Source organism: Oncorhynchus keta, chromosome 27, assembly GCF_023373465.1.
Source record: "Oncorhynchus keta strain PuntledgeMale-10-30-2019 chromosome 27, Oket_V2, whole genome shotgun sequence".
NCBI lineage: Eukaryota > Metazoa > Chordata > Actinopteri > Salmoniformes > Salmonidae > Oncorhynchus > Oncorhynchus keta.
In genome coordinates, this window is record NC_068447.1 from 19,950,270 (window position 1) to 19,971,476 (window position 21,207).

Consider the following 21,207-nt stretch of genomic DNA (forward strand, 5'->3'; position numbering starts at 1 on the left):
GACTTAGAATACGTGGACAACTACAAATACTTAGGTGTCTGTTTAGACTGTAAACTCTCCTTCCAGACCCATATCAAACATCTCCAATCCAAAGTTAAATCTAGAATTGGATTCCTATTTCGCAACAAAGCATCCTTCACTCATGCAGCCAAACATACCCTTGTAAAACTGACCATCCTACCAATCCTCGACTTTGGCGATGTCATTTACAAAATAGCCTCCAATACCCTACTCAACAAATTGGATGCAGTCTATCACAGTGCAATCCGTTTTGTCACCAAAGCCCCATATACTACCCACCATTGCGACCTGTACTCTCTCGTGGGCTGGCCCTCGCTTCATACTCGTCGCCAAACCCACTGGCTCCATGTCATCTACAAGACCCTGCTAGGTAAAGTCCCCCCTTATCTCAGCTCGCTGGTCACCATAGCATCTCCCACCTGTAGCACACGCTCCAGCAGGTATATCTCTCTCGTCACCCCCAAAACCAATTCTTTCTTTGGCCGCCTCTCCTTCCAGTTCTCTGCTGCCAATGACTGGAACGAACTACAAAAATCTCTGAAACTGGAAACACGTATCTACCTCGCTAGCTTTAAGCACCAAGTGTCAGAGCATCGTACAGATTGCTGCACCTGTACATAGCCCACCTATAATTTAGCCCAAACAACTACCTCTTTCCCAACTGTATTTAATTAATTTATTTATTTTGCTCCTTTGCACCCCATTATTTTTATTTCTACTTTGCACATTCTTCCATTGGAAAACTACCATTCCAGTGTTTTACTTGCTATATTGTATTTACTTTGCCACCATGGCCTTTTTTGCCTTTACCTCCCTTCTCACCTAATTTGCTCACATTGTATATAGACTTGTTTATACTGTATTATTGACTGTATGTTTGTTTTATTCCATGTGTAACTCTGTGTCGTTGTATCTGTCGAACTGCTTTGCTTTATCTTGGCCAGGTCGCAATTGTAAATGAGAACTTGTTCTCAACTTGCCTACCTGGTTAAATAAAGATGAAATAAAAAATTAAAAAAATTATCAGGCATCCAGGTCGGATTGATCTTGTTCCATATCACGAAGGCATTGTATGAGGACACATCAATGATGTTATGGAAGAGGACCAGGGGCCAGCGGGCGGTAATTCTCCTGCAGCTGTAAGTTTCAATCACCTTCAGGTTGTCCAAGCCTCCTTTGTTGTGGTTGTAGTCCAGGATGATAGCTGGCTTCCTGTCCTCACGATCACTGATCTCAGCCGTTTTGTGCAGTGTGCTCAGGAGGACCACATTCTTGTACCTCTTTGGGAGGTAAGAAACTAGAGTGGTGGTGGGGGTGAAGGCAAACTTTGATGAGAAGGCCTCTCTCCCCCTTGTTGTGAGGAGTGCAGGGGGGAGCTCAGGCTTGTTCTTTCTAACTGTGTCAACCATGGTGATCTTCCTCTTCAGGAGCTGCTGGCTGAGTGCAATCAGTAGCACACATAATCTCCATTTCTCATTGTGTGTATGTGTGTGTCTTTGTGGTTTTTGTGGTGTGCAAATGATTTTACAACTGCCAGGTCAAAAAATGACCCAAAGACAATATCTGTACCCTGGTGGTGTACAGCTTTCATGGAAATATGAGCAAAGGAGATGTTTAACTTTTTCTAATGTTGGGGTCACTCTAGGAAAAGTCATCAAATTTCAAGTTGAAAAAATATAATTTAGGGGAGTATTCTCTGCTGTTAAACATAGTGGCGGGTCATTTTTTACCCAAGGGTTAAGTACACAAGGGTTAAGTACACAAGGGTTAAGTACACAAGGGTTAAGTACCCAAGGGTTAAGTACACAAGGGTTAAGTACCCAAGGGTTAAGTACCCAAGGGTTAAGTACCCAAGGGTTAAGTACCCAAGGGTTAAGTACCCAAGGGTTAAGTACACAAGGGTTAAGTACACAAGGGTTAAGTACCCAAGGGTTAAGTACACAAGGGTTAAGTACCCAAGGGTTAAGTACCCAAGGGTTAAGTACACAAGGGTTAAGTACCCAAGGGTTAAGTACACAAGGGTTAAGTACACAAGGGTTAAGTACCCAAGGGTTAAGTACACAAGGGTTAAGTACACAAGGGTTAAGTACCCAAGGGTTAAGTACACAAGGGTTAAGTACCCAAGGGTTAAGTACACAAGGGTTAAGTACCCAAGGGTTAAGTACACAAGGGTTAAGTACACAAGGGTTAAGTACCCAAGGGTTAAGTACACAAGGGTTAAGTACATAAGGGTTAAGTACCCAAGGGTTAAGTACACAAGGGTTAAGTACACAAGGGTTAAGTACACAAGGGTTAAGTACCCAAGGGTTAAGTACACAAGGGTTAAGTACACAAGGGTTAAGTACACAAGGGTTAAGTACCCAAGGGTTAAGTACACAAGGGTTAAGTACCCAAGGGTTAAGTACACAAGGGTTAAGTACACAAGGGTTAAGTACCCAAGGGTTAAGTACACAAGGGTTAAGTACCCAAGGGTTAAGTACACAAGGGTTAAGTACCCAAGGGTTAAGTACCCAAGGGTTAAGTACACAAGGGTTAAGTACACAAGGGTTAAGTACACAAGGGTTAAGTAGTCCTTTGAAGTATTTTTACTTAAGTACTTTACACCACTGGTGGTGACTATCAAGAGTACAGTGATGGGCCTCAACATCAGGTTCTAACACTGGACAGCACTATAGAGGGCAGACCCAAACCAATAAGTTATAAATATAGAGGGGTGAGGGCATGCACAGTGATCAACTGTTTTTTACATGGTCCTACGGATTTAGTGACCAATCGTTTTACAAGGATAATATTTTACATGAGTTCAACATAAGCAACACGGCCATGAAAAGGATGGAAGGCGTTGTGTTGATGTAATGGTGTCAAATGAACAGCGGGTGGCGCCTAAATTACGTAATGGTTTAGGACTCATCGCTCCTCCGTGACTCTAATGAGAGAAATATGCCATTCAGTAGCTGACACTGCGCTAATACTTTACTTTTAGGTTTCACCTTTACCAACATTTATTATGAAATTTGTAAACAAATTGTGAAAATATTGAAGCAAAAATGTCTCCGCACCTAAAATGTTGAGTAACAGGATATTTAAAACAATATCCTACCACTTTTGCATAATTATGTAGCCTACTCAATATAACATGTTATGAAAAGAGTTCGTATGAAAATTGTGTTTAAACTCTTGGGGGAAAAACATTACAGGGACCAGGTGAGAACACCAGACCTGTGTCACTGGACACTGTTAAATCCAAAGATACGTTTTTGACACCATCTAGCCTATCCCCCTTCTTTCCCCGCTACACACACACACACACTCGAGTGCTAGCGGTAATAGGCTATCAACTCAAGTTACCCCTCTCACACACAAAGCGATCATTTTGGGGAAAGAAAATGCATGGGACGCCAGTGCCTGGAGCTTACAGACACAGTTTTCACCGTTGACCGAGCTTGAAGCCATTTTTTGCACTGAAAGGTCCTTGCCATAGTGAACCAGTCTAGACCGTTGTGTGTGTTTTCATCGTTTTTCGAGTACTATTTGGGTTTTAATACAATGGGGTGCTGCAGCGGCCGTTGCACGCTCATCTTTCTTTGCGCGATCCAGCTGGTGAGTGGCCCGTTATTTCTATAGCCGAATACAAAAAGTGTAATTTTCTCTTGTTTCTTGATTTAGTTTAGAAAATTAAATGTTGTTTTGGGTGAAACACATTTTTTTAAATATTTGTTTTATCATGCCACGTTATTGTGCATTTACTGTGGACACTGACCAGTTTTGCTACCAGTGCTTTCGTGTTGAATTAGTGATAGCTGATGAAGGCAGCTTGATGGCCGGTGAAATACAATTGGCATACAGTAGGCCTATTATGTGGCCAAACATCCACGTGCAGCACACTTGTCTGTTTCTTTCCTTCACCTCGTCCATTCCACGAGGATAGGCTACTTCGCGAGTCGCGAGAGAACATATGGCAAGATTCAAGAGTGGTGTGTGTGCACTCCCTTATCCACAAGCTATAGTTATGTGCAGTTATTGGGCCAGATCAACTCACCACAAATGCAAAATAGCCCCTATGACACTGGTGCAAACATGTCCACGCACCTCTGCTGCACCTCTGCTGACCAAACAATTGTACTGTAGCCTACAAGTGTATCCATGTACTGCTATCCAATGTGTACTGTGATTTCTGCGTGACAATTGCCACAGTAGCCTATTGTATTGGTGTTTTGTGCAACATCAGCACCATTGTTTCTTCTCAGCTAAAGTTGTTACTGTGAGTGGCACGTCAGAGTAGGCTAAACTACATCAGTCACACCAGGAAGTTTTACAAAGACTGTTCAACCTCTTGTCACTGGTTGAGTCACTGTGTCAGGTGTCCGTTTGTAATCCTACCTCAGTGAAAACAAATACACGTGTGAGTTGGCTTTCATTGATTTCACAAATGGCCTGCTTTCAAACAGTTGATCCCTTTTTGACTGTGATGTACGATCCTATTAGTTTAGTTTGGATAGATCGTTTTGTAGGAGAGCTTCCACCCGACCAATAATCACCATGTGAGTCTATGATCCACAAAGTGAGGCTTCAGCTAGTTACAACCTGCTGGAGAGAGATGGTTCCCCGGTTGTGATCAGTGGAGTGCGAGACGTGACATTTTACACATAATGGCTGTGAACTTGCCATAAGTGCCCCCTCCACATTCTAACTAAACACTGAATTGTTCGATCTTGCCCATCTCTCCCTCTCTCCACCACCCTGCTGCAGGGAGGGGAAAGTGGAGGTGACAGGGTGTGAGAATGTTATTTATGATGGCATTAAAAGAGCTCTCTCACACAGTGAGGTTGGGTAAGCCCCTAGTATACAACCATATCAACAGCTAAAATACCAGTAACCCCATCTCTACTCAACCATTTATTTGTTTAAAAAACCATAGCTCTGGTAATTCTTTCCATGCACCAGGGATTAGGTTTAAGGACATAGTGAAGGGAGTAGGGAGAGAGAGAGTAAAGCACAGACATGAACACATTCATGGAATGTTTGCCTGTTTGGGGTGTGGGAAGGGTACGACATTCTTAGAAAAGAGCTTCCGAAAGGGTTATTTGGCTGTCCCAATAGGAGAACCCTTTTTGGTTCCCAGTAGAACCCTCTGTGGAAAGGGTTCTATCTGGAATCAAAAAGAGTTCTTCAAAGGCTTTTCCTATAGGGACAGCCGGTTCTAGATAGCACTTTTTTTTGTTAAGAGTGCATTTGTCCTCGACTAAGCTGTACCCCTGCACATCGACTCGATACCAGTACCCCCGGTATATAGGCTCATTAATGTTATTTTATTGTAACTTTTTTTAACTTTAGTAAATGTTTTCTTAACTCTTATTTTTCTTAACTGCATTGTTGGTTAGGGCTTGTCCATTTCAGAGTAAGGTCAACACCTGTTGTATTCAACGCGTGTGACAATTATATTTTCATTTGATTTCCTCCTTCATGTCCCTGTTGAAACCATCATTAAAACGTTTATGCCTTACTGGAGAGGAGAGGAGAAAAGGGTTTTTTCTCAGTCAAGAAGACACTTCTTGCCATTCACAGCTAGCAAAAGTAAAATGTGTGTGTGCAGTGGTCAGAATTCACGAAGGGGCCATGGTGATGTCATCCAGGTCCTATCAGGTCACAGTAACCCCCCGCTAGAGATTGATTGGTTCTCCTATAAACAACACAGCAGCATGGCGTGGAACCATGCTTGGGCTGAGCTCTATTCCCAATAAGTGGTAGCTCAATTACTGTATCCATTCCAAGCGCATGTGAAATTGACACACGGTTTTGTAGCAACGATTTCTACTTGATTTGAGTGGCTAGCGTTTATTACAGTTGTGGAGAATGTAGATGACAAAGGGTTCAATCAAAGTGATGTAAAGCCTTCAATTCATAACCTCAATCCATGTATAGTACTGTACCTGTTGCAGTACAGTGGGTTACAATGTAACTCATACTCATGTCTTTGTCCATAACAATATTCTGCTCCATTTGCTCTCTCATATAGTGCCTAATTTCTAGACTGGTGAGTACAGCAGTGTTCCAGAGAGCTCCATTACTGTATGAAAAATGGTGTGAATGATGGTGGTGGAAATGTAATAGTATTTCTATCAACAATGCCATCATCTCCTATTCAGCAGCACTCTCTGCACTCTACCAGGGTGCTTTACTCCTCTCCCTGCCTCGGGGGTAGCTGCCTGGCTGGCTGTGGGATTCCTGGAGATCAATCTCCTCCCTGAATGCTCTTTGCTTTCGACGTAATGTGTGTGGGGGGGGTCCAGGGCTGTTGACGACCGTCACCCCAGGGCAGGAATGTGACACACGTTCAGTGCATTTGGAAAGTATTCACTTTTTCCACATTCTGTTACGTTACAGCCTTATTCTACAGTTGATTAAATAGTCCCCCCCCCATCAATCTACACACAATACCCCATAATGCCAAAGCAAAACCAGGTTTTGCAGAAATGTTTTGGTTCCCCAGATCTGTGTCGCAACACAATCTTGTCTCGGAGCTCTATGGACAATTGGTTCGACCTCAAGGGCTTGGCTTTTGCTCTGACATGGACTGTCAGTCAACTGTGGTGTGTGCCTTTCCAAATCATGTCCAATCAATTGAGTTTACCACAGGTGGAATCCAATCAGGTTGTAGAAGCGTCTCAAGGATGATCAATGGAAACAGGATGCATCTGAGCTCAGTTTCGAGTCTCATAGTAAAGCATCTGAATACTAATGTATTATTGTTTATGATTTATTTGACCTTTATTTAACTAGGCAAGTCAGTTAAGAACACATTCTTATTGATAATGACGGCCTACACCGGCCAAGCCTGGACGACGCTGTGCCAATTGTGCGCCACCCTATGGGACTACCAATCACGGCTGATTCAGCCTGGATTTTAACCAGGGTCTGTAGTGACGCCTCTAGCACTGAGATGCAGTGCCTTCGACAATTTCCGTTGTTATTTTTAATACATTTGCAAAAATGTCTAAAAACCAGTTTTCGCTTTATTATTGCGGGATATTGTGTATACATTGCTGAGGAAAAATATTTTATCCATTTTTGAATAAGGCTGTAACGTTGCAAAATGTGGAAAAAGTCAAGGGGTCTGAATACTTTCCGAATGCACTGTGCATGTGCACACACAAACATGCACACGCAGTCGGGCAGACGGTCAAACAGGATGTTGTCCTTTTTTTAAAGAGACATTTTCACCAGAAACTGCTCCCTGTTTTAGTTTACCTCATAAATGACGCACCAGTGTCTACATGTCGCAGATACATTATTCACATGAGCTCGGCTGGTTTGTGTTTGTATACGATATTGAAGACCTCTGAGGCTCATCCTTTCCCTAGTGTTTGTTGCTCCTCCTTGACCCCATTGAAACCATTGTTAGAAAGCGAACACTTCACTGGAGACACCTTCGGCCATTCACAGCTAGATACCTCTCCTGTTCTCTTTACCTCCTCCTTGACCTTCTTACTTCCCCTCCCCCTCCTCCCTTCTCTTCTGGAGGCCTGGGAGCACTGTCGTGTTGATAACACCTGTTTAGCCAGCAGGATTCCGGCCCTGGGAATTCACCCTTCACTAGGACACCATGGATTACTGGACAACACACAGAGAGATAGAGGAGGAAAGAGGGCTGGGGAGAGAGGGCTGAGGGAGATGGAAAGAGAGGGTTGGGGGAGAGAGCACCTGGCCTAACCCTACTAGAATCTGAAGTCAAAAGTGTACTGTTTGCTGATGATCTGGTGCTTCTGTCCCCAACCAAGTAGGGCCTACAGCAGCACCTAGATCTTTTGCACAGATTCTGTCAGTTCTGGGTCCTGAGAGTAATTCTCAGTAAGACAAAAATAATGGTGTTTCAAAAAAGGTCCATTTGCCAGGACCACAAATAGACATTTAATTTAGACACCGTTGCCCTAGAGCACACAAAGTTTACATACCTCGGCCTTAACATCAGCGCCACAGGTAACTTCCAATAAGCTGTGAATCATCTAAGAGTCAAGGCAAGAAGGTCCTTCTATGCCATCAAAAGGAACATAAAATTCAACATACCAATTAAGATCTGGCTAAAGAAAAATTGAATCAGTTATACGACCCATTGCCCTTTATGGTTGTGAGGTCTGGGGTCAGCTAACCAACCAAGAATTCACAAAATGGGACAAACACCAAATTGAGAGACTGCTTGCAGAATTCTGCAAAAATATAATCTGTGTACAATGTAAAACACCAAATAATGCATGCAGAGCAGAATTAGGCCGCTAACCGCTAACCAGAAAAGAGACGTTAAATTCTACAACCACCTAAAAGGAAGCGATTCCCAAACCTTCCATAACAAAGCCATCACCTACAGAGAGATGAACCTGGAGAAGAGTCCCCTAAGCAAGCTGGTCCTGGGGCTCTGTTCACAAACACAAACATACCCCACAGAGCCCCAGGACAGCAACACAATTAGACCCAACCAAATCATGAGAAAACAAAAAGAAAAATACTTGACATATTGGGAAGTATTAACCAAAACAATTGAGCAAACTAGAATGCTATTTTGCCCTAAACAGAGAGTACACAGTGACCGAATGCCTGATCACTGTGACTGACCCAAACTTAAGGAAAGCTTTGAATATGTACAGACTCGATGAGCATAGCCTTGCTATTGAGAATACAGGCTATGTGCGCACTACCCACAAAATGAGGTGGAAACTGACCTGCATTTCCTAACCTCCTGCCATGTATGTCCATATTAGAGACACATATTTCCCTCAGATTACACAGATCCACAAAGAATTAGAAAACAAATCCAATTTTGATAAACTCCCATATCTATTGGGTGAAATACCATAGTGTGCCATCACAGCAGCAATATTTGTGACGTGTTGCCAAAAGAAAAGAGCAACCAGTGAAGAACAAACATCATTGTAAATACAACCAATATTTATGTTTTTGTTTTCCCTTTTGTACTTTAACTATTTGCACATTGTTGCAACAGGGAGGACTGGGGGAGATGGAGAGGGAGGGAGGGAGGACTGGGGGAGATGGAGAGGGAGGGAGGACTGGGGGAGATGGAGAGGGAGGGAGGACTGGGGGAGATGGAGAGGGAGGGAGGACTGGGGGAGATGGAGAGGGAGGGAGGACTGGGGGAGATGGAGAGGGAGGGAGGACTGGGGGAGGTGGAGAGGGAGGGAGGACTGGGGGAGATGGAGAGGGAGGGAGGACTGGGGGAGGTGGAGAGGGAGGGAGGACTGGGGGAGATGGAGAGGGAGGGAGGACTGGGGGAGATGGAGAGGGAGGGAGGACTGGGGGAGATGGAGAGGGAGGGAGGACTGGGGGAGATGGAGAGGGAGGGAGGACTGGGGGAGGTGGAGAGGGAGGGAGGACTGGGGGAGATGGAGAGGGAGGACTGGGGGAGATGGAGAGGGAGGGAGGACTGGGGGAGGTGGAGAGGGAGGGAGGACTGGGGGAGATGGAGAGGGAGGGAGGACTGGGGGAGATAGGGAGGGAGGGCTGGGGGAGATAGGGAGGGAGGGCTGGGGGAGATAGGGAGGGAGGGCTGGGGAGATGGAGAGGGAGGGAGGGCTGGGGAGATGGAGAGGGACGGAGGACTGGGGGAGATAGGGAGGGCGGGGGGAGATGGAGAGGGAGGGAGGGCTGGGGGAGATGGAGAGGGACGGAGGACTGGGGGAGATAGGGAGGGAGGGCTGGGGGAGATGGAGAGGGAGGGAGGACTGGGGGAGATGGAGAGGGAGGGAGGACTGGGGGAGATGGAGAGGGAGGGAGGGCTGGGGGAGATAGGGAGGGAGGGCTGGGGGAGATGGAGGGGGAGTGCTGGGGGAGATGGAGGGAGGGCTGGGGGAGATGGAGAGATGGGGGGAGAGAGGGAGGGATGGCTGGGGGAGATGGAGAGATGGAGAGGGAGGGCTCGGTGAGATGGAGATAATATATAATAATAATATATGCCATTTAGCAGACGCTTTTATCCAAAGCGACTTACAGTCATGTGTGCATACATTCTACGTATGGGTGGTCCCGGGAATCGAACCCACTACCCTGGCGTTACAAGCGCCATGCTCTACCAACTGAGCTACAGAAGGACCATGGGGGAGATGGAGAGGAAGGGAGGACTGGGGGAGATGGAGAGGGAGGGAGGACTGGGGGAGATGGAGAGGGAGGGAGGACTGGGGGAGATGGAGAGGGAGGGAGGACTGGGGGAGGTGGAGAGGGAGGGAGGGCTGGGGGAGATGTGGAGGGAGGGGGAGATGGGGAGATGGAGAGGGAGGGCTCGGTGAGATGGAGAGGGAGGGAGGGCTTGGTGAGATGGGGGGAGAGAGGAAGGGAGGGCTGGGGGAGAGAGGAAGGGAGGGCTGGGGGGAGAGAGGGAGGGAGGGCTGGGGAGATGGAGAGGGAGGGGGGGGCTGGGGGAGATGGGGAGAGAGAGAGGGAGGGCTGGGGGAGATGGGGGGAGAGAGAGAGAAGGAGGGAGGGGGCTGGGGGAGATGGAGAGAGGAGGGGCTGGGAGAGAGGAGGGGCTGGGAGAGAAGGGGCTGGGAGAGAGGGGGCTGGGAGAGAGAGGGCTGGGAGAGAGGGGGCTGGGAGAGAGAGGGCTGGGAGCGAGATAGAGGGCTGGGGAGAGAGAGAGAGGGCTGGGGGAGAGCGAGAGGGTTGGAGGAGAGGGAGAGGGCTGTGGGAGATGGAGACTCCATCCACACTCATCAGACATTTATGACATACAATGACAATGCATTTCTTCACAACATGCTTCCCTCTCCCTATGCACACAGACAGACATGCTTCCCTCTCCCTATGCACACAGACAGCCATGCTTCCCTCTCCCTATGCACACACAGACATGCTTCCCTCTCCCTATGCACACAGACAGACATGCACACACACAGCACAATCACACACTCCTGTGACCTTGCTCAGTGAGACACCTGTTTCTCCTCCTTCCCTCTGTTCTGACCTTTTTTCTCATTAGAGAAGGGGGGGGGGGTGTTGGAACAGCTTTCCTATGGAGTCCCTGAAGACTGCTGGAACAGCTTTCCTATGGAGTCCCTGAAGACTGCTGGAACAGCTTTCCTATGGAGTCCCTGAAGACTGCTGGAACAGCTTTCCTATGGAGTCCCTGAAGACTGCTGGAACAGCTTTCCTATGGAGTCCCTGAAGACTGCTGGAACAGCTTTCCTACGGAGTCCCTGAAGACTGCTGGAACAGCTTTCCTATGGAGTCCCTGAAGACTGCTGGAGCAGCTTTCTGAAGACTATGGAGTCCCTGAAGACTGCTGGAACAGCTTTCCTACGGAGTCCCTGAAGACTGCTTGGAACAGCTTTCCTACGGAGTCCCTGAAGACTGCTGGAACAGCTTTCCTACGGAGTCCCTGAAGACTGCTGGAACAGCTTTCCTATGGAGTCCCTGAAGACTGCTGGAACAGCTTTCCTATGGAGTCCCTGAAGACTGCTGGAACAGCTTTCCTATGGAGTCCCTGAAGACTGCTGGAACAGCTTTCCTATGGAGTCCCTGAAGACTGCTGGAACAGCTTTCCTATGGAGTCCCTGAAGACTGCTGGAACAGCTTTCCTATGGAGTCCCTGAAGACTGCTGGAACAGCTTTCCTATGGAGTCCCTGAAGACTGCTGGAACAGCTTTCCTATGGAGTCCCTGAAGACTGCTGGAACAGCTTTCCTACGGAGTCCCTGAAGACTGCTGGAACAGCTTTCCTACGGAGTCCCTGAAGACTGCTGGAACAGCTTTCCTACGGAGTCCCTGAAGACTGCTGGAACAGCTTTCCTATGGAGTCCCTGAAGACTGCTGGAACAGCTTTCCTATGGAGTCCCTGAAGACTGCTGGAACAGCTTTCCTATGGAGTCCCTGAAGACTACTGGAACAGCTTTCCTATGGAGTCCCTGAAGACTGCTGGAACAGCTTTCCTATGGAGTCCCTGAAGACTGCTTGGAACAGCATATTTCTGGATGCCCCAGACCCCTTGCTGTGTTGGGTCATTGCCAGCCACACCTCACTCTGTTTTGATGAATTTGACCAAACCTGTGGAAACGGGAGGGAGAGGGAGAGCTCAGGGGTTGTCAGGTGTGTACGAAAATGTATGCACTCAATACCGTAAGTCGCCCTGGATAGGAGTGTCTGCTGAAGGACTAAAATGTAAATGGAAAATGTCTCTCCGGCCATTGGGTTAGGCTAGTTTCAGCGTGATCTAATAAAACCAAGGCTGTTAGGGCTCTCTCTGCAAAGCCCTAGTGCTGTTCCTGCTTAGGGTAGGTCATGTGATCAGGTACTGACCGTACAGGCCCTCTCACTGACTTAGGTTGTTTTATTAGCCTAAGATATACATTACCCTGCAGCATATAATTGGATCATCACCATAAATAAGACACCATAAATGATGCTGTGGGCTAAAAATAGGACAGCTGAACCCATCTTGAAAGGCCCAGGCCATGTGATGATAGCAAGGTGTGGAGAGTGCTTTGTAATGTCTTTCTGGATTTGATCAAACCACTATGGCATCATTGGCATCCCCAATTAAATTGTGGTGTGCTGCATGGTGGCTGGACAGTGAGAAGCTAGTGGTGGTGATCTCTCTCTGAAGGCGGATAATGAGTTTCTATGAATTGGGAATATTGTCGTTCCTCTCCGCTCTGACGGTTCAGAACAGCTGGGGTTGCTCTCTGTATAGTACCACCCCAGAATGGCTGGTCTGGCCGTCTTCCATCTACTTGTTTTTTTTATAATTGTTGTTTTACGACAACTGATTCTGGTTTTGTTTTTGAGTGTCTGTTGTCCTCAAGAAGACCTGTTTGTGAGTCTTGAGCGGTCAAATATGAGGCTACATCAACATGAGAACTGGACACACACACATAGGCAGACCCAAATGCACACTGGTCTGAAGTAATGCAGAGCTGGAAAACACCTACCCTTCAACTATGACCCTTGAAATATGTGTACTACAGCACTGACATACACAAGACAAACACAAGCACAACACCCTACTCAACAATGATGTGCTTGGCTAGGTGGGGCGCTGGCTAGTTGGCTTTGGTGGGAAGCCAGCCAGATCGAGAGCCCTGATGCAGGCAGTGGAGACCATCTGCAATTCTAACGGGGCTGTTGTGTCTGTTAGGCATCATCATGAATGAGAAAAGAGAGAGGGGAGGGAGGAGAGGAGCAGTCATGGTTCTGTGCTTATCTCATCCTCTGGGAAAGGTTAACCCGCCCGCTGTGTCTGAATTGTGTCTTTCTGAATAATCCTGATGTAGCGGTAGCGGCACCTTGTGTGCTATGAATGCATAGTGTAGGATGAGTGTTACCTCAGTGTTTTCATGTGTAGGTAGGCCTTATCACAGTGTTCCAGTAACTGAGAAAAGTGAGCTGTTTTAGCCTAATTCTAGGCTATGTGGTTTCTAATATATTGGGACAAAAGACTTGCTTCTTTTATCCTCAAAACACGAACTTCCGTCTTTGGTGTGTATCACATAATCTTCCACACATTGCAAAGGGTTTAGGCTAGTTTAAGTAACACTGTGGGTTCCTTGCCAGTTCGAGCGTTAAACATTTAAATTTGACAATTAATATTCATGAGCTGAGGGTTACTGGTTGTCTCCCCCATTTGCTGGCTACCCCTCCCCCATACTCACGCACAAACACGTACACACAGACTTGTACACACCCGCGCACGCACACGCACCCACACAGTCTTGTATAAGTCACCTTGTGGGGACACACAATTAAGTCCCTTTCAAAATCCTTTTTTCCCTACCTTAAACCTAACCCTGACCCTAATCCTAAACCTAACCCGAACCTAAAAGTGTAGTGGAATGTTGATTCTTACTACGAAGGTGGCTGGATGGCATTCTCACATGTTGGATGCATCTCTGTCTTGTCGTTTGTCGTTATCCAACTGGCCGGTGTTGCCTGGAGTTCGTTTGCCTGGGGAGACATTTCCTGCCTCTCCTTCCCCATCTGATAGCGGAGTTGAAGGAGTACAGCAAGAGGAGCATGGCAATCAACGAAGGAGTCTACACTCCCAACGGGAGGCCCAGAGCGGATACAAACAAGAAATAGTTTCGCCACCCGGGGGCCTGATCTTCCTGCACCTTTGTCGCTGGGGGTACCTGTGTCTGCGGCCGCTGTACCTACTCCTACTCCTTCCCCACGATTTTGAAGTTGACGTCGGCAACCTTCCTTCCCTGCTCTCGATCTGTCGGAGGCACCATCCTGTGAAGCGTGGCAGTGGGTGGATTTCCTCGTCCTTCTCGCTGGCCATGATTTTGGGCAACTCCATGGTAAGAAATGTGACTGTTCCTGGTGCCAAAAACAATGTCCCATCCCGGAGCTGGAGTCAATGACATTACTAAGCTGCTCCCGAATGTACTACATCAGGACATGGACATTGATTCCATCGTAGTCCATGTGAGTTTTAATGACATTATGAAGGGCAGCTCTGAACAGTTGAAACTGGACTTTAAAGAGCTGATTGACTCCCTGCTAGACACTAACAAAAGACCAATCATATCTGGCCCAGTGTCCTCTCTGAATCGTGGCATTAAACGCTTTAGCAGGATTCTTTCTCTTCACAACTGGCAACGTGATTATTGCAGCACAATGGGTGTAACTTTTGTTAACAATTTCGATACCTTTTGGAAACAACACGTTTTATAAGGAGGATGGGATCCACCCAAATCATTTGGATTCCTGGATCCTTTCGCAAATCAAATCAAAGCAAATTTATTTATATAGCCCTTCGTACATCAGCTGATATCTCAAAGTGCTGTACAGAAACCCAGCCTAAATCCCCAAACAGCAAGCAATGCAGGTGTAGAAGCACGGTGGCTAGGAAAAACTCCCTAGAAAGGCCAAAACCTAGGAAGAAACCTCGAGAGGAACCAGGCTATGTGGGGTGGCCAGTCCTCTTCTGGCTGTGCCGGGTGGAGATTATAACAGAACATGGCCAAGATGTTCAAATGTTCATAAATGACCAGCATGGTCAAATAATAATAAGGCAGAACAGTTGAAACTGGAGCAGCAGCACAGCCAGGTGGACTGGGGACAGCAAGGAGTCATCATGTCAGGTAGTCCTGGGGCATGGTCCTAGGGCTCAGGTCCTCCAAGAGAGAGAAAGAAAGAGAGAAGGAGAGAATTAGAGAACGCACACTTAGATTCACACAGGACACCGAATAGGACAGGAGAAGTACCCCAGATATAACAAACTAACCCTAGCCCCACCGACACATAAACTACTGCAGCATAAATACTGGAGGCTGAAACAGGAGGGGTCAGGAGACACTGTGGCCCCATTTGAGGACACCCCCGGACAGGGCCAAACAGGAAGGATATAACCCCACCCACTTTGCCAAAGCACAGCCCCCACACCACTAGAGGGATATCTTCAACCACCAACTTACCATCCTGAGACAAGCCTGAGTATAGCCCACAAAGATCTCCGCCATGGCACAACCCAAGGGGGGGGGGGGGCGCCAACCCAGACAGGATGACCACATCAGTGAATCAACCCACTCAGGTGACGGACCCCTTCCAGGGATGGCATGAGAGAGCCCCAGCAAGCCAGTGACTCAGCCCCTGTAATAGGGTTAGAGGCAGAGAATCCCAGTGGAAAGAGAGGAACCGGCCAGGCAGAGACAGCAAGGGCGGTTCGTTGCTCCAGAGCCTTTCCGTTCACCTTCCCACTCCTTGGCCAGACTACACTCAATCGTATGACCCACTGAAGAGATGAGTCTTCAGCAAATACTTAAAGGTTGAGACCGAGTTTGCGCCTCTGACATGGGTAGGCAGACCGTTCCATAAAAATTGAGCTCTATAGGAGAAAGCCCTGCCTCCAGCTGGTTGCTTAGAAATTCTAGGGACAATTAGGAGGCCTGCGTCTTGTGACCGTAGCGTACGTGTAGGTATGTACGGCAGGACCATATCAGAGAGATGGGTAGGAGCAAGCCCATGTAATGCTTTGTAGGTTAGCAGTAAAACCTTGAAATCAGCCCTTGCTTTGACAGGAAGCCAGTGTAGAGAGGCTAGCACTGGAGTAATATGATCAAATATTTTGGTTCTGGTCAGGATTCTAGCAGCCGTATTTAGCACTAACTGAAGTTTATTTAGTGCTTTATCCGGGTAGCCGGAAAGTAGAGCATTGCAGTAGTCTAACCTTGAAATAGTCTTGATATGTTCTTCAAAAGAGAGATCAGGGTCCAGAGTAACGCCGAGGTCCTTCACAGTTTTATTTCAGACGACTGTACAACCATTAAGATTAATTGTCAGATTCAACAGAAGATCTCTTTGTTTCTTGGGACCTAGAACAAGCATCTCTGTTTTGTCCGAGTTTAATAGTAGAAAGTTTGCAGCCATCCACTTCCTTATGTCTGAAACACATTCTTCTAGCAAGGGCAATTTTGGGGATTCACTATGTTTCATTGAAATGTACAGCTGTGTGTCATCCGCATAGCAGTGAAAGTTAACATTATGTTTTCGAATAACATCCCCAAGAGGTAAAATATATAGTGAAAACAATAGTGGTCCTAAAACGGAACCTTGAGGAACACCGAAATGTACAGTTGATTTGTCAGAGGACAAACCATTCACAGAGACAAACTGATATCTTTCCGACAGATAAGATCTAAACCAGGCCGGAACTTGTCCTTGTAGACCAATTTGGGTTTCCAATCTCTCTTCACAGCATTATAAGGCTGCGTTGAGACAATGACTTATCAATGACCCAAGCCCAGCTCAGTTAATCCCTACCATTGTGTCGCTGAGTCATCATAATGTTTTAGCAAATTTACATTATACCAGGGGCATTGAATGCAAGTAACAATTTATTTCACTCTAACTGCCCTGAATGTCTCTGCTGATTTTGTATACCATTTATTGAAAATACAGAAATTCTAGTGGTGGAGTGTTACTATAATTTAATTATGCCAATGTGCTTTCATCAATTGAAAGCCCTTAATCTATTTTATGAGAATTTGTAAGATTTCTTGTTTGCATAAAATAGACGCAGACCAGTCTTTCAATAATAGGTAATATAATTTATTCTCGGAGCACGCTACCACTTAAACACATGCATCAGTTTATATACAGATCATGACGTCATTTCACTGCTTTAACAGAATCCCCTCCTCTCGACCGGGACAAAGTAAGGTGTAAAGTTAATTTTAACTTACTACCACACTCCCAGATAACTTTTGACCCCCCAACATTATCAATCACCACTGAACGGACAGTTTTAATTAACAGAAACCCTAGGAATGCACTCACTGCCTTATCTAAAAACCCCAGAGCTAAGTTTCAGTAGGGTCAACCATAGGCTAACAACCTTCTGTGTTTTCACAGTCCACAACCCATTCGTTTCTGCCTAGTTGGAATGGTGTTCATTAACTTTTTATTACTCCTTGTCCGTGTCTCACACAATCCCTTCTTATGAACTCATATTGTTAATCAGATATAATAAAACAGAGTATAAGTTTACTTACAGTTCCATTTAAAATGATTTGTTCAGTCATATTAATCATAATTTCCTAACATGGAGGTGTTGCTGTTTATATTCAGAACCACATTCCTGTAAAGATTAGAGAGGATCTAATGGAGAAAAAAATGAAGTAATATGGCTTCAGGTTCATCTGCCTCACCTAAAGCCCCATGGTTGGAAGCTGCTATAGACCAAGTGTTAACAGTCAGTATCTGGATAATATGTGTGAAATGCTTGATAATGTATGTGATATCAACAGTTATATATTCTGGGTGATTTTTAAATATTGACTGGCTTTCATTAAGCTGCCCCCTCAACAAAAAGCTTCAAACTGTAACCAGTGCCTGCAACCAGGTTACCAGTCAACCTACCAGGGTAGTTACAAACAGCACAGGAATGAAATCGTCGATATGTATTGATCACGTCTTTACTAATGCTGCAGAAATGTGCTTGAAAGCAGTATCCAGATCCATCGGATGTAGTGATCACTATGTAGCAGCCATATCTAGGAAAACAAAAGTTCCAAAGGCTGGGCCTAATATAGTGTATAAGAGGTTATACAATAAGTTTTGCAGTGATTCCTATGTTGTTGATGTAAAGCATATTTGTTGGTCCATGGTGTGTATGAGGAGTAAACAGACTTTGCACTTGACACATTTGTGAAATTGGTTATCCCAGTTACTAATAAGCACGCACCCATTAAGAAAATTACTTTGAAAACTGTTAAATCCCCGTGGATTGATGAGGAATTAAACAATTGTATGGTTGAGAGGAATGAGGCAAAAGGAATGGCAAATAAGTCTGGCTGCACAACCAATTGGCAAACATACTGCAAATTGAGAAATCATGTGACTAAACTTAATAAAAAAGAAGAAGAAACTACACTATAACTGACATAAAGAATGATAGTAAAAAAGCTTTGGAGCACCTTCAATGAAAAAAGGCAACTCAGGACCATCATTCATTGAATCAGATGGCTCCTTCATCACAAAACCCACTGATATTACCAACTGCTTTAATGATTTTTTCCATTGGCAAGATGATCAAACGTAGGCATGCCAGCAACAAACACTGACACTGCACATCCCGAGTATATCTGACCAAATTATTGAAGACAATAATTGTAATTTTGAATTCCTTAAAGTGAGTGTAGAAGAGGTGAAGAAATGGTTTATCAACAATGACAAGCCACTGTGGTCTGACAACTTGGATGGACAATTACTGAGGATTATAGCGAACGATATTGCCACTCCTATTTGCCACATCTTCAATTTAAGCCTACTAGGGAGCGTGTGCCCTCAGGCCTGGAGGGAAGCTAAAGTCATTCCGCTACCCAAGAATAGTAAAGCCCCCTTTACTGGCTCAAATAGCCGACCAATCAGCCTCTTACCAACCCTGAGTAAAGTTTTGGAGAAAATGGTGTTTGACCAGATACAATGCTATTTTTACAATAAACAAATTGACATCCAACTTTCAGCACGTTTATAGTGAAGGACATTCAACAAGCACAGCACTTGCACAAATGACTGATGATTGACTGAGAGAAATTTGTTAGATTTCAGTGCCGCTTTTAACATTATCGATCATAGTCTGCTGCTGGAAAAATGTATGTGTTATGGCTTTACAGCCCCTGCTATATTGTGGATAAAGAGGTACCTATCTAACAGAACACAGAGGTTGTTCTTTAATGGAAGCTTCTCCAACATAATCCAGGTAGAATCAGGAATTCCCCAGAGCAACACTATATACGTCAGCTATTACAGCAACTGAAATGACTGCAACATTTAACGAAGAGCTGCATTGTATTTGCGACAAATCGTTCACTAAACCCTAAACCTCAACTAAATTCGGTAATAAATCATGTGGAAATTGTAAGGTTCTGCTTTTCTTTTCTTAGTCTACCTTGTGTTATTTTTCTTTGTTCTTGAACGTAGCCCTGTTTCTCTGTGTTCTTGAACATAGCCCTGTTTCTTTGTGTTCTGGAACGTAGCCTTGTTTCTTTGTGTTCTGGAACGTGTAGCCCTGTTTCTCTGTGTTCTTGAACATAGCCCTGTTTCTTTGTGTTCTGGAACGTAGCCCTGTTTCTCTGTGTTCTTGAACATAGCCCTGTTTCTTTGTGTTCTGGAATGTAGCCTTGTTTCTTTGTGTTCTGGAACGTAGCCTTGTTTCTTTGTGTTCTGGAACGTGTAGCCCTGTTTCTTTGTGTTCTGGAACGTGTAGCCCTGTTTCTTTGTGTTCTGGAACGTGTAGCCCTGTTTCTTTGTGTTCTGGAATGTAGCCCTGTTTCTTTGTGTTCTGGAACGTGTAGCCCTGTTTCTTTGTGTTCTGGAACGTGTAGCCCTGTTTCTTTGTGTTCTGGAACGTAGCCCTGTTTCTTTGTGTTCTGGAACGTAGCCCTGTTTCTTTGTGTTCTGGAACGTAGCCCTGTTTCTTTGTGTTCTGGAACGTAGCCCTGTTTCTTTGTGTTCTGGAACGTAGCCCTGTTTCTTTGTGTTCTGGAACGTAGCCCTGTCTTTCATTTTTGTTAATTGTTTTCACCTGTGTTGGTTTCTCACCTGGTCTCATCAGCTCCCTATTTAGTTCAGTTCTTTCTGTTTTTATGGTTGTGAGGTATTGTTTGTTTTTGACTGCCTACCTGCCTGTGTTTGACCGTTGCCTGCCTGTGTTTGACCGTTGCCTGCCTGTGTTTGACCGTTGCCTGCCTGTGTTTGACCGTTGCCTGCCTGTGTTTGACCATTGCCTGCCTTTGTTTGACCGTTGCCTGCCTGTGTTTGACCGTTGCCTGCCTGCGACCACGATTCCTGCCTTCTGCAAGGCTTAAGAAACATCTGCTGCGCTCTGCCTGTGAATCTACACCTTTTTCTCCCTGTGTATTCGTTACAGAAATTGAGCAAGTTGAGGTGATTAAACTGCTTGAAGTAACCCTGGATTGTAAAGTGTCATGGTCCAAACATATTGATACAATAGTAGCTAAGATGGGGAGAAGTCTGTCCATGCTGCTCTACCTTCTGAACAGCACTATCAACAAGGCAGGTCCTACAGGCTCTAGTTTTGTCGCACCTGGACTACTGTTCAGTCGTGTGGTCAGGTGCCACAAAGTGGGATTGCAATTGGCTCAGAACAGGGAAGCACGGCTGGCCCTTGGATGTACACAGAGAGCAAACATTAATAATATGCATGTCAATCTCTCCTGGCTCAAAGTAGAAGAGAGATTGACTTCATCACTACTTGTATATGTGAGCGGTATTGACATGTTGAAAGCACCGAGCTGTCTGTTGAAAAGACTAGCACACAGCTCAGACAACCACGCATACCCCAAAAGACATGCCACCAGAGGTCTCTTCACAGTCCCCAAGTACAGAACAGACCATGGGAGGCGCACAGCATTACATAGAGCCATGACTACATGGAACTCTATTCCACATCAGGTAACTGATGCAGCAGTAGAATCAGATTTAAGAACAGCGGGACTGTAAAGTAACAAACACAGACACATGCATACACACACATGATAACATACACACTCTACACACACAAACACATGGATACACACACATGATAACATACACACGTACACATGGATTGTAGATATGTGGTAGTGGTATGTGGTAGTGGAGTATGGTCCTGAGGGGACACACTTAGTGTGTTGTGAATTCTGTAATGAATGTATTGTAATGTTTTTAAAATGGTATAACTGCC

The 21,207-nt window shown here is 45.6% G+C and overlaps 1 protein-coding gene across 4 annotated transcripts in view; it reads left to right on the plus strand.

Moving 5' to 3' along the window:
• The first annotated feature begins 3,319 nt into the window (after positions 1-3,319).
• The window catches only part of LOC118371511 (sodium/potassium-transporting ATPase subunit beta-1-interacting protein 3-like), a 163,589-nt gene continuing 145,701 nt past the window's right edge, over positions 3,320-21,207 (plus strand). For all 4 annotated transcript variants that reach the window (XM_052481889.1, XM_052481891.1, XM_052481892.1 and 1 more), the window contains exon 1: positions 3,320-3,621. In XM_052481889.1, coding sequence (XP_052337849.1) covers positions 3,568-3,621 — 54 coding nt within the window. In that variant the 5' untranslated portion in view covers positions 3,320-3,567. The remainder of the gene's footprint in view (positions 3,622-21,207) is intronic.